The 14,089-nt window shown below is 36.5% G+C and overlaps 1 protein-coding gene across 8 annotated transcripts in view; it reads right to left on the reverse strand.

Annotated features, from left to right (window-relative positions):
• Positions 1–14,089, reverse strand: part of LOC122360600 (ectonucleotide pyrophosphatase/phosphodiesterase family member 2-like) — a 53,819-nt gene that overhangs the window by 21,884 nt on the left and 17,846 nt on the right. For 6 of the 8 annotated variants that reach the window (XM_043261367.1, XM_043261361.1, XM_043261369.1 and 3 more), the window contains exons 12-22: positions 13,861–13,969; positions 13,646–13,771; positions 13,231–13,262; positions 12,382–12,509; positions 7,121–7,205; positions 6,956–7,043; positions 6,169–6,338; positions 5,805–5,912; positions 4,700–4,745; positions 1,147–1,286; positions 928–1,063 (exon numbers count right to left, since the gene is read on the reverse strand). In XM_043261367.1, the coding sequence (XP_043117302.1) occupies positions 928–1,063; positions 1,147–1,286; positions 4,700–4,745; positions 5,805–5,912; positions 6,169–6,338; positions 6,956–7,043; positions 7,121–7,205; positions 12,382–12,509; positions 13,231–13,262; positions 13,646–13,771; positions 13,861–13,969 (1,168 nt within the window). Of the gene's footprint in view, positions 1–927; positions 1,064–1,146; positions 1,287–4,699; positions 4,836–5,804; positions 5,913–6,168; positions 6,339–6,955; positions 7,044–7,120; positions 7,206–12,381; positions 12,510–13,230; positions 13,263–13,645; positions 13,772–13,860; positions 13,970–14,089 lie in introns of all 8 variants that reach the window. The other 2 variants (XM_043261363.1, XM_043261362.1) reach the window with 2 other exon arrangements.

The following is a 14,089-nucleotide window of genomic DNA, read 5'->3' on the forward strand; positions in this document are numbered from 1 at the left end:
TCTTTTGTTGTTATTTTTGTCGTGTGCCATGTGCTCTGTGACCTACTTTAATTAATTGTCTTTATCGTCTTCACCTGTGTCTCATTTATTAAGTATTTTACATTGTGTATTTAAGTCCTGCTGTTTCAGTTCTGTGGATCCGATCTTGTCAATGTTTATGTGGTTTAGTTTATCTGCCTGTCTGCCTACCTGCCCGAGTTATTATTCCTTTATGTGTGCATGAGTAAATTCGTTAACTTCTCGTCGAGTGCTCCTTTTCACGCTAAACCACTCCGTGACACACATACCACTCAAATTAGAAAGTATTTAAGACGTTAGTTTTGATCATACACATATACATACATACATATATATATATATACCAAATGAAATGTGTCACTACACATTCATCTGATCTGATATTTAAACTTATGGCTATTTGAATTTTTTTTTTTTTTTTTTTTTTTACTGTTGTCATTATTACTCAAGTGGTATTTGTCCGCTTTAAGTAAAGCAACAAGCAAAATGGATATGAGATTTATAATGCATTGTAACCATCCATTTTAACTTAAGTGAATGAATGATGTTCACTGTGTTAAAAGCTATAACCACAAATAGTAAATATTATAACACATTAAAACAGTTCTTATCTCTTCATGAGAAGATACAACATTATAAAAGGGTTTTATAATGCATTATGAATTCATTAAAATACCTTAAGAATACCCTTATAATATATTATAAATACATGCTTCATAGAAACTATTACTGTAACTTTTTTTTTCATTTTGTTCTTTAATACTGTTTTATTTGGGTTCAATTAACTTGATTATCGAGACAGATTAAGCCTAGTGATATACTAGTTCTTTCCAGTTCGCTTTTTGAACTGGACTGAACTTTGAAACTCCTGAAGCTATGGTTCACATTATAGAGAGTAGGAAACCTCACGAGGTGGATAGAGGAAGCTGTAGGAGATCTGTTTGTCTGCACGGTAGTTTGAGCAGGACTGACTGTATGCTGAAGGAACTCTAATATCACGCTGAACACAGTTACTCAGAGCCTCAGTCAGAGGGGTGAAATCTACCTGTAACAGAACATCCACACAGTCAGGTTTAGACTTTAATACAACAGTATGTATTTAATTTGTTTTGTGAACTGAAAACAGACCTGTCTAGATACAGTATAAGACGTCCAAAGAGGCATGGACAAAGCTTCACTGTAGCCACTAATGTAGTCACTATGATGAAGGATGTAATACTTGGTGCGGAACATGACTGCTGGCCGACCATAGGGAAGATTTCTGTTGTCTAAAAAGGGAAAAAAAGACAATCAGAGTAATCTTTTAATATGAAGAAAAAGTGACAATATTACTACATCTGGAACCACATGAGGGTGGGTAAATGGAAACAGAATTTTCATTCATTTGTGGCCGAATAAGTCATATGACTTATTTTTCTCTAATGTCAAAAACATTAATGTAAGTATCTAGGAGTTGGTAGTTTGACTTGCTATTGTCTTTAGAGTTATGTGAAATGTGGCAAATCTGTTCATAGCAATGAATAAATTTGCCACATTTCACATAACTATAAAGACAATAGCAAGTCAAACTACCAACTCCTAGATACTTAAATTAATGTTTTTGACAGCTGTGGTCACTGTCAACTGTTGTTGTATGGAAAAGATGCATACTACAAAATTTGCTGTACAATAATAATCTGCCAAAATGTAATGCGCATCTTGTCTGTAAAGCTGGTTCTGTAAAGCGTGTTTTTGTGCAGCTTGTAAGTGAACAAAGGCTCTGTGTAGTAAATTCTGCTCAACGTGAAATTGCGCATGTAATGGCATTTACCACTGATTCCAGAACAAGCTTCACTGACAAGATACAGTGGTATGCGAAAGTTTGGGCACCCCAAAATTAGCCATGTGCATAAATTTAGGCACCACAAAAGAAAAAATATTTTGTGCATCCTCCTTTTGCAGAAGTAACAGCCTCTAAATGCTTCCAATTAGAGTCTGGGTTCTGGCAGAAGGTATTTTGGACTATTTGTCTTTACAAAACATGTCCAGTTCAGTCAGGTTTGATGGTTTCCGTGCATGGACAGCCCACTTTAAATCACACCATAAATTTTCAATAATATTCAGGTCTGGGGATTGAGATGGCCATTCCAGAACGTTGTACTTGTTCCTCTGCATGAATGCCTTAGTAGATTTTGGGCAGTGTTTAGGGTCGTTGTCTTGTTGAAAGATCCAGCCTCTGCGCAACTTCAACTTTGTCACTTATTCCTGAACATTGTTCTCCAGAATCTGCTGATATTGAGTGGAAAATATGCGACCCTCAACTTTAACAAGATTCCCAGTCCCTGCACTGGCCACACAGCCCCACAGCATTTTTTACTGTAGGTAGCAAGTGTTTTTCTTGGAATGCTGTGTTGTTTTTCTGCCATGCATAACGCCTCTTGTTTTGCCCAAATAAGTTTATCAGTCCACAGCACCTTATTCCAAAATAAAGCTGGCTTGTCCAAATGTGCTTTAGTATACCTCAAGCCACACCGTTTGTGGCATGTGCAGAGAAAAGGCTTTTTCTGCATTAATCGTCCATACAGCATCTCCTTGTGTAAAGTGCGCTGAATAGTTGAACGATGCACATTGACACCATCTGCAGCAAGATGATGTTGTAGGTCTTTGGAGCTGGTCTATTGTTTGACTGTGACTGTTCTCATCATCCTGCGCCTCTGCTTATCTGATATTTTCCTTGGTCTGCCACTTTTTAACTAGAACTGTGCCTCTGGTCTTCCAGTTCCTCACAGTTGAAACTGAGAGCTTAAATCTCTGAGACAGCTTTCTGTATCCTTCCCCTAAACCATGATGTTCAACAATTATTGTTTTCAGGTCATCTGAGAGTTGTTTTAAGGCACCCATGTTGCCACACTTTAGAGAAGATGCAAAGAGGAGAAACACTTACAATTGGCCTCCTTTAAATATTTTCTCATGATTAGGTTCACCTGTGTATGGAGGTCAAGGGTCACCGAGGTTACCAAACCAATTTTGAGTTCTAATAATTAGTGCTAAAGGTATTAAAACCAATAAAATGACAAGGGTGCCTAAATTTATTCACATGGCTAATTTTGTTTAAATAATTCTTGCACACTTTCCATAAATCATATCAAGTTTATTTAACTTGTCAAATATCACTGTGTTTGTCTCCTATATGATATATTTAACTGAATTTTCTTATCCAGACAACTAATGATTTATAAAGGAAAATCATGAAAATTTACAGGGGTGCCCAAACTTTCGCATACCACTGTAACAAAAAAATTGTCCTTTTGCATTTCTTGGAATTTAATTATGAAGCATGGCAGCTATAAAAAATAAGAAAAAAAATAAATATATATATAATACACACACACACACACACTCACCGGCCACTTTATTAGGTACACCTTACTTGTACCCCTTTTGCCTTCAGAACTGCCTTAATCCTTTGTGGCATATATTCAACAAGGTACTGGAAACATTCCTCAGAGATTTTGGTCTATATTGACATGATAGCATCAAACAGTTGCTGCAGGTATTTTGGCTGCACATCCGTGATGCGAATCTCCCGTTCCACCACATCCCAAAGGTGCTCTATTGGATTGAGATCTGGTGACTGTGGGGGCCATTTGAGTACAGTGAACTCATTGTCATGTTCAAGAAACCAGTCTGAGGTGATTCGCACTTTATGACATAGCGTGTTATCCTGCTGCAAGTAGCCATGAGAAGATGAGTACACTGTGGTCATAAAGAGATGGACATGGTCAGCAACAATACTCAGGGCGGCTGTGGCATTGACACAATGCTCCATTGGTACTACTGGGCCCAAAGTGTACCAAGAAAATATCCCCCACACCATTACACCACCACCACCAGCCTGAACCGTTGATACAAGGCAGGATGAATCCATGCTTTCATGTTGTTGACGCCAAATTCTCACCCTACCATCCAAATGTTGCAGCAGAAATCGAGACTCATCAGACCAGGCAACGTTTTTCCAATATTCTATTGTCCAATTTTGGTAAGCCTGTGCGAATTGTAGCCTCAATTTCCTGTTCTTAGCTGAAAGGAGTGGCACCCGGTGTGGTCTTCTGCCTCAAGGTCTGATGTGTTGTGCATTTAAAGATGCTCTTCTGCATACCTCGGTTGTAACGAGTGGTTATTTGGATTACTGTTGCCTTTCTATCCGTTCGAACCAGTCTGGCCATTCTCTTCTGACCTCTTGCATCAACAAGGCATTTGCGCCCACAGAACTGCCGCTCACTGGATATTTTCTCTTTTTCGGACCATTCTTTGTAAACCCTAGAGATGGTTATGCATGAAAATCCCAGTAGATCAGCAGTTTCTGAAATACTCAGACCAGCCTGTCTGGCACCAACAACCATGCCATGTTCAAAGTCACTTAAATCAATCAATTATTTTTCAAAATAATTATTTTTATCACCTTTTTTGCCCATTCTGCTGCCTAAATGCATCAAGTTGCTGCCATGTGATTGGCCAGTGGGTGAGTGAGTGAGTGAGTGTATGTGTGTGTGTGTGTGTATGTATGTATATATATATATATATATATATATATATATATATATATATATATATATACATATTTTTTTTTAGAAAGTTAAATGTACATCAAACAACTCATTCAGCATCACAGTCCCAGTCCAAAGAGAAGGGAAGGAGTTACCATCAATAACTTGTCTCAGTCGTTGATTAAGCTCTTCCACCTTGTTCTGTAACAGACAGAGCCACAGTGACTCCAGGTTATATCCTCTTACTAGGGTCACTTTCAGTGCCCTCTGCCCTCTACTTTTTGAACGCAACTGCAAAAGATTAAAGGTGAAAACCTCCAGCAAATGATCTACATCTGAGCAGAAGGCAAAAGCACTTTTAGAGGCAAGGGGATAAATCAATAAAAAAGAATCCAGTAAAAAGAAATCTGAATTAACCGAAACTACATATAAGCCAGGGATTTCCAAACCTTTCCTTGAGCCTCCCCAGCACATGTTTTTTGATGTCTTCTTTATTTAACCCAGCTGATTTAAGTAATTAGTTAAATTCATAGTTTTCTGTCAGGTAACCAACACAAAGACCCATACAAACATGCATGGAACTGCAGCAATGACTTGTTTCAAACAATGAATATTTTGATCAACTCTCAGAAGCAGAACCAAAAAAAAAAAAAAAAAAAAAAAAATTAGTACATACTTGGTAAATAATTTATGACATTCAGTGGAAGACATCTTTATTTTGGCCTCAAGGGCATTCCTAAAACTAGGAATAAAAGGAGTGCTACATTTGGAGTTTTGGGAGGCTCAAAGAACATTTTGAAAAATCTCTGATCTAGGCAGTTTTAGAGAAAAACAATAAATAAATAAAGCAGAAATAAACAGAAGTCAACTTGCAAGCAGGACTTAAGGAGAAAAAAAAAAATACAGACATTGATAAAAAAACACTAAAAAAAAACAGCATTATAATTAATTTTGGATGGGCTGCAGGAGGATAAGAAATCAAATATATTCTCTAATAAATATTCTCTACATAATGGTCGTTTTTTTTAACACTTTTTCCATCAGGCATAGAAACAATTGTGTGTTTGCCTGTTAGGAAAGTTGCAGTGACAGAAACAGTGACATTACAGATAAAGTTTGAAAGAAGTAAAGCCTGTGTTTATGCTATGCTATGTTTAAGAAAGTGTAGGCTATAATCTGTCAAAAAAAAAAGAACCTTTTGTTTTATTAGTAAATGTTCATTTAAAAGCAGCCTATTATCAGTGTTGCCTATTTATTTACCGTTACCCCCTTATGGCTTTGACAAAGTTTGGTTCCATCTTCCATGGCAGGTGGATAATTTACTTGAAGCAGAGGATTCGGGTGACATTTTAGCTCATCCATGCATCTCTAGTACATGCACATGAAGCAAAGACTTTATAAGCATCAGTAAGGAACCCCAAATATGATATGGAGTAGTTAGTTTTTTTACATTGATAAAAAAATTACACACAAAAGCCAAATATTAGGGTAAGTATGAACAACAATATTAGCATAATAGTAATTTTTACCTTAACAAACCTATTATTTTAAGTGTTCAAAATCATAGTTTCCTAATAGAAATTTAAAAAAAAGAGAAGAGATCTGAAAATACTCTATCGCTGACCTTATCTTCACATGTGCAGCCCAGGTCATCATTAAAACCTGTGACTGGTCCTGCAGTGTTTGGCTTGCTCACTTCTTCAGGCATGCTGGGTATGTATACAGGGGCCCTCAAAAGCTGGTTAAGGCTACCATGAGTACCATTATTAGGGGCAGGCTTCAAACCAAGGAGATCTGGGATACACAGTGACAAAAAAATGTATGTTTTGGCACACTGTAAAGCATTAAACAATCAAGCATTATTCCAAGTATGCATTTTTAGGGTAGTGAAAAACTTTTACATATTTGCTCTAGTTATTTTTTTAAATTTCTAAATAGAAATATATTTATTTTAATTTAATAACATGTAAAATTTATGTTACATATCCGCTTTAAATCAATTCATATAATACATAATTCATTCTTGACACCAGAGCGGGTCAAATGCACACTTTCCTCTACACTATTGCATTCATACATTGATATTGAAAATTAATGTGCTAGCAAGAGATAATTATGGGGAATATAAACTAAACAGCAAGCTACTGTTCACGTTTTTGTATCGTTGTTTTTTGTAACCCAATTCCCAGTCTGTCCTGTCTCAGTTCTAACTTAATACTTTACATTTTGTTAATGATGTCAGTTGACTGTCATGTTTATATTATGAGCATAATTTTCCTGTCTTGTAGACCTGGAGACCCGAAACATTATGCATAATTATAAAGAGAGTGCTTTTGTGCTGAAAATCTAAATTAATGATGTAATCAGAATTAGTCAGGAGGATTACTACAAAATGAAAAAAAGATTCTTACCACACATGACATTATAAAGCTCAATGTTCTCAAAAGGTGGAATTTTTGTCTTGAATTTGAAAGATGGTCCATATCCAAGGAAAATGGTCTGAAAAGAAAGCAAGTCACAAAAGTACCTGCACAACATTTCCAGTTGTATCTATGAAAATTGCAATTCAAACATACCTGCATGCTGTTGATCTTATTGTCATATCCGTGATCACCAGCAAACCCACATTTCCCATGATTCCTTTTTGATTCATAGAACTTCCTGTATCAGGAGACAAGTAGTATATTAAATGTTCTTCTCCTCAAAGAAAAAAACATTTGTGGAAGACATGGAGCAATTTTTCAACTATAGAAATAATTTTTAAAACACAAGCAAATATAATAAAATATAAATAAAAACAAGTTAGTATTTGTAGATGACACGGATCTGCATAAAATGGGACCCAGGTGCAAATGAGGATCTAAGGGCATTTTATTAACAAGACATAGACAAGACAGCAAGGAGAATGAGGGGGAGAAAAGGTGGCCAGAACAGGATTAGAGGGTATGACGTTACAGACAGGCATGGCATGACAAACCGGATTAGTGTGTGGGCAAAACAGAACTTTCTTGTTGTTCTGAGATAGCCCACAAGGCCATAACAGGCAGGGTGAGATGCTCTGGCCAGGTCAAGAACAGTTTCAGTTAAGGCAGCTAAGCTGATTTGAGTGCCCACCTTAGACAGAACAGGCCTCATAAATAATTCAGATGGTGCAGTGTCAGGTTTTTTTCTATTTGGCTGCACAATTTGTGCCCTCATCTTACATTCTGTTGGGCTCAAGGGTGCACGACAGGCCACTTCTTGAATGACTGCAACCCTCTCAATCAATCAACTCAGGAATAACTAAAGTTACCTTAACCAATCCTGGCAGGATTTGAGTGGACTCGACAGTAGGCGATGACTTGAGTGGGCTTGACTGCTTCTGAAATAACTGAATTAAACTTGACTGGCTCCGGGCTGGCAGAAGCGGGCTCAATCTGTTCCTTATTCTTGACTTGCGCTTCCTTGGAGTCAGATGATGATCTGGGACTCAGTGAGGTAAGAGAGCAGGTTGGTTGCTACAGTCTGGCTCTGAGGTGACTGAAGAAGACTGGATAGATTCAGGGATAACTGGAACAGACCTAGAATCCTCTGCTACGATTCCTTGTACATTAACTGCAGTTAACACAGTGGACTCTGAAACAGATGCAGCAGTCTTAGCTACTCTTTCCTCCTCAGTTCATGCTTCAAAGTGGAAGACTAAAGAGGGCCTTGAATTTGACGCGACGGGAGAGGGAGGGTGGCATGGTCTCTGCAGGCTGACTCTGGAGTCCCTGCTATGGTGCAAATATTTAGAAGAAGTCAATTTCCTATTGTGGTAGGGGATCGCCCCAAGAAGAGATTAAAGTAGAGTCGGAATACTCCAAGATCCTTGCCATGAACGTCCACTGAGCCTGCTGAGGTGGCAGCTCTAGAGGAAGAGCTAGGCAAGAAGTCTAGCCACCAAGACAGGAATTCACAGAACAAGAGACTTGACACGTGAGAGTGGACAGCTGCTTCCAGGTCCGGCTAGGGAATCCTGGTAAAGGACAGGATAGGACAAAACACGATAACTCTAATCCTAAACTAGTCAAAGTAATCTCAAAGAGGACCCAAAATCTAAATAGATTAATTAAAACCAATGTCAAAAGGGGTAACAAAACTAGGATTAGAATGCACCAAATAAAAAAAAAAAAACCAAAGACAAAATAAGAGAAAAATGAAATAATTAGATAAGAGATCAAAAACAATTCAGCAAGATCAAAAGATATCTTCAAGACCAAGACAAAACAAGTAGACATAGACTAAAAAAGGGGCTGTGACCAGGGGAAACAAGGTGGTGGGACAAATAAAGAATGTTGCAGACAAACAAAGACACAAAACAAATAGAAAAAACCTAAAAAAAAAAACATTAAAACATTGACGAGACAAGGCAGTCATGGCAGGATCCTGACAAAATACTATATATTAAGTCCAGTGTTTGAATTCCTTAGAATAAATCAGTATTTAAATAAATTCAGTCCACTGAATAAGCTGGGTAAAGCTATGTGGCAGAGCTAAATTATTTGAAACCTGAAGCACACTAAACCTCAGTAATCACTGTGCTGTAAACTTTTAATTTTTAGTTTTTGGAAAGCATGAACTAAAGTAAAATCTGCAATTCCAGTGTTGCATAAGTTGCACAAGTGTTCCATACAGCAAACAGCATCTTCAAATAATGAATGAGACTACTCATAAATGCTCTATTTAATTTAATTTAACTGTCTGCATCATGCAAAGACCTACAGGCCAGGTGAGACTGTCCAAGCAATAAAGTAGTTTACTTCATGACTTTGGAGCCACCGATTAGACAGGACTATATCTTCACCAGTCTGCCTCAATGCTTTCATTCACTGGGGTGCTACTCTTAGCCAAGCCAAACATAGGAGGTAGTCAGCCCTGCTGTGAGGAACCGTTGCTGAACCTGCCTCTCCGTTTTTTTCATCCTCATCTATGGTGGAAGAGTTATAAGCTATTGGCTAAATACATTGATCTTTTTTTTATTTATTTATTGGAGTTTATAAACTTATTTTAGTATCAAATGAGCATACTAGGAACTATGGTGTCCTTAGAAACATCTAATGAAAAGAAAAACATTGTGGTCCAAATTATGTTAGGTAAGTTAAAAACCTGGTGACATTTTATTTTTAACAATTCATATTAATCTTAATTACTACTATTGATTTTGTATTTAATCATATGTAAGTGATATTTAATTGTCCTGGAAGGCAGAAAGTCAGACTCCTTATATTTAGGTCCCTTATATTCAAAATTATTAGGCAAGTTTCTTTTTCCAGATAAAATTAGACAAATAGAGATTGAACTCTGATTAAAAGTTAAAACTTATCAAATGTTCACGAGAAGGATGCAATACTAATAAAATAATCACAAAAAATAGGTGGAGAAGAAAAGTTACATTAACTGCAAAACAATTCAATATTAATGTCAAGAATTAGGTGAGAACCATCAGGAACCATTTAGTTCCAAGTGCCATTATTTTCCAGAACTGCAACCTTCCTGGAGTCTCCAGAAGTGAAATGTATCAGGTTCTCAGAAGCTACAAAATCCTAAAAACTGACCCTCACTTAAGAATAACAAGCTGAAGTGTTGTCAAATCCATTAGGACTCATCTTTCATAGGCTTTGTGGACAGAGAAGCTTTGAGTGACTCTTGAAGAAACAGCATTACATCCTCTTGAACCACTGTTTGAAGAATTTATTCAGAAATCAAAGAACATTTAATGAGGTTCATGCTTGCTGTTTATAACAAGGTTAATGCATTAGGTATCACAAACTGTGTGTAATAAATGAATAATACAGTATTTATCATTCAAAGTTAATTTTTATTTCTACATTAATACAACATTTTAAAATATGTATTTATTTATATAAATTAACTTACTCACTGGCTGGTAAGTTCCAAATGCACAAAGACAAAAGGAGATAATCAAAAGCAGGACTGTCCAAACTCTGTCTTCCAACCCTAATTACACACTTTAATTAGAAAATCCAGAAATGTAGATCAACTTGACATAGACCTCATAGAAATGAGAATGATGACTAGACACACCAGAACAGAATGACTAAAGAGACTGAGAAAAACACAGACAGGAAACCACAGATATGTAACAACTTTATCAGCACTATTTAAAGTGGCCTTGTTTTTTCATAACGTATGCGGTAACTCATGCTAATGAATGGTGTATGAAGAGCTGATGAGCCACATCTGATGGAACCAAAAATTACACCAAAATACTTCCAAAAACAAAAATGTGAGAAAACACACTGTTACTTTCACTTTTGGTTTCGTCTTCTGTCATGCTATGGTGAATGAAATGCATGAAGATGATAATAATCCTCAAAAGGGAGAACACAGGTCAGACAGGTTGGAACACACGTAGGGACATAGTAGACCGGACAAGGGAACACGGGACTAAACAGTTTATGAACTAATTCAAATGAGGATTTACAGAAGCTAGGTCACAGAACACATGGGAAAAGAAAACAAACAGTTCTATAGTCTGACTATATACAAACACTTTACAATAATTAACTAAAACTTTAATGCATCAAATAATGGAACCTTATTATAAAATGTTATTTATTATAGCATATATGTTCACAAAAACACTCAATATAATCAGAAAAGCTAGCAGGCACATTATTTGGCATGGCAGCCAAACCTAAAACCTTCTATTTGATATCACGTTTTAGAAATCAACAAAAATGTCTGTGTTTGGCTACTTTGCTTCCTTCATTGGATTGCATTTTAAAATTATTTGATGCTTTCCAAAGCAGAAGGGCAAAAAGACTGGATTTTGCAGTGGACTGCCAGATCTATTTCATTATGCTATTATTACGAAATAAATAGATAATATATGTTGTTTTTTTAATTGTTAAATCTGTAATTTTGCATTTTAGCCAAGTTAATTAAAATATTGTTATTTGAAAATTAATCTGTCACGATTCCAGTCCATTGAACACTAGAGGTCACCCTCGCATTATTTTGACTCTTACACCATTCAGACTGTGGCACACCTTCCTGGACTACATTTTCCCATCAACCATTACACTGACTGCATACAGACAGCTGTCACCAATATCACAATCACCCGATTACACAGCTGCACTCAATTAAACACTACTGAAGCTACAGACCAATGATCCTCAAATGTGGACCTAAAGATCCATTTTCCTGCAGAGTTTAGCTCTAACCCCAGTCAAACACACCTGATCATGCTAATCAGTGTCTTCATGATCATTGGAAAAAAAATATCACAGGTAGCTGAGTTTTATCAGGGTTGGAGCTAAACTCTGCAGTGCATTGGACCTCCAGGGTGAGATTTGAGGAACCCTGCTATAGACTTACCATTGATCAAAGTATTGTTTGCATGCATCGCTCTCCTACTAACAGCACTCCATGGAACCATTTCGAGTTACCCTAGCTATATACTACTTTTGCCTTGTCTGTTTTTCCCATGTATGACCTTTTGCCTAGTATTCTTGGATACCCCGGTCATCAGTTTGGACTCTGCCCCTATTTGGACTATTGCTTGGATTGCTGTCGACTGACCCTCGCTTGTTCCCTAGACTTTTCTTGTGATTTACTTTGGACATACCTGTTTGCTTACTGCCTGTATTGCTGACCATGTCTTATAATAAAAATCTGTAGATGGATCTGCACATTTCTTGCCTTGTCTGCTCTGTTACAAAAGCACTAATTAAGAAAATCATCTTTGCATAGTTAGGTTTATGTATCTTTATCAATAAAACAAAAAAAATGGACATGTTAACTATTTTAAACATGATTATTAAAAGTAATTTTGTGGTAGGTAGTTTACCGTGCTATGTGCCATTTCCTCTCGACCATCAGGTGAACCTCCTCAATTCTGTGATTGTTGGCATAATGCAAACGTTTGGGAAGATGCTGCTTCAAGTATGGTTTGAAGTGCTGGTCGGATTTTTTACACTGTAGGAGAACCAAAGATATTTATTCAACTTTTTAGTAGATGTCATATAATGTCAGTTAACAGAGGTGTGGTAGCAGAGTAACCACAGGTGCAAGATATTATATTAAGCATGGAGTTTCACTTGATTTTGGCTTAGGCAATGTCCACACAAATGCGGTTATTTGTTAGTTAATCCAAAATAAATTCTTACATTAATTACTTACCCTAATGTCATTCCAAACCTTCATTTTCAGAACACAAATTAATTTTTTTTTTATGAAAGATCTTTCTGACCCTCCATAGACAGTGAGAACCGCTTCCTCTACCTGGACTAACATGGACTCACTAAGTGTGTACCATGAGGTAAGAAATTCTACATGCATACTTTGGATCTTCACACCCACTTGAACACAGCCAAATACATGAACTACACCATTTAAATGTATCAAGTGTTCCAAGTACAAAGACCGTGAGTGTGGGTATTTGGACAAAGCCTTAGGCTCGTGACGTGGGAGCATCTTCTCCTACTGGAAACCTTTTCAGGCTTTTGATTGGCAAACATGGCTTTATGTTTGAGATTATATCACCACCTGTTGGTATGATGTGCATTTTGACAGATTTTTTATAAAGAAATTTTCTAAAATAAAAATACCCTTGCATGTTTGGACACGGCCTTTGTATACTTTTGTAAATTTACATTATACTTTACTATTATAAAGTATTTTATAAAAAGGTACTCACCGTAAGGTTTGCTACAATTGCTTTGGCATCATCTAGAAACAAAAAAAAGAGAGGTAAACTTAATTGTTTTTATTCCTGAAAATAGTGCACTTTATTCTAATGTCCTCACAAGAGAAAAATGTGTTGAGAGCATTTGACTTAGCAACTTGACATTTAATTAACATCAACCAATTGACCACACAACCTAAGTGACAGACAAAAAAATAAAAAAAATTTGAGACAGGCAGTATTGCATTTTGATAAAATTAAACCTGTTTTATATAGAAAATAATAATAATAATAATAATTTATAAAATAATGTAAATATATTTACATACAAACAATATTTTAACAATCGATAAACAAAATCTTGTGATTTCTGATGCAACTAGGTCAGGGCAGGCTAGAATTCTCATTTTGCCTTTTAATTACTCACATTTAGAGTTGTTTGGATTTCGGGCTCGGATTCTTCCCAAAGACCCAGGAATTAGGATGATGTCCTCAGTGTTGGACATGTAGGAGCTCAGGAACTCTGTGCGGTCACAATGAGCTTCCTCCATGCCTGAAGAAGAAAATATAAATCAAATATTTAGAATTTTGAATGAAATAGTATCATCCCTAGACACCCAAAACCAGGTCTAAATGTGGTACCATGGTCTCCAACCAAGATTATATTGACACAACGGTGCAGGTTCATCTGTTTCAGGCCATTCATTAGCTGTCCAATCACCTTATCAATGTCCTTCAGTGCACTGTCTAGCTGTAGAAGGAAACAACATCTGTGTTACTCAACATCAAAGTTACACCAGCAACATCAACAGTCTTAAAATTTGAAAATTAGCTTCAAGCCAACTTTTTTTCACACATTATGGAAAGTAAA

This window comes from Puntigrus tetrazona, chromosome 16 (assembly GCF_018831695.1).
Source record: "Puntigrus tetrazona isolate hp1 chromosome 16, ASM1883169v1, whole genome shotgun sequence".
Lineage (NCBI taxonomy): Eukaryota > Metazoa > Chordata > Actinopteri > Cypriniformes > Cyprinidae > Puntigrus > Puntigrus tetrazona.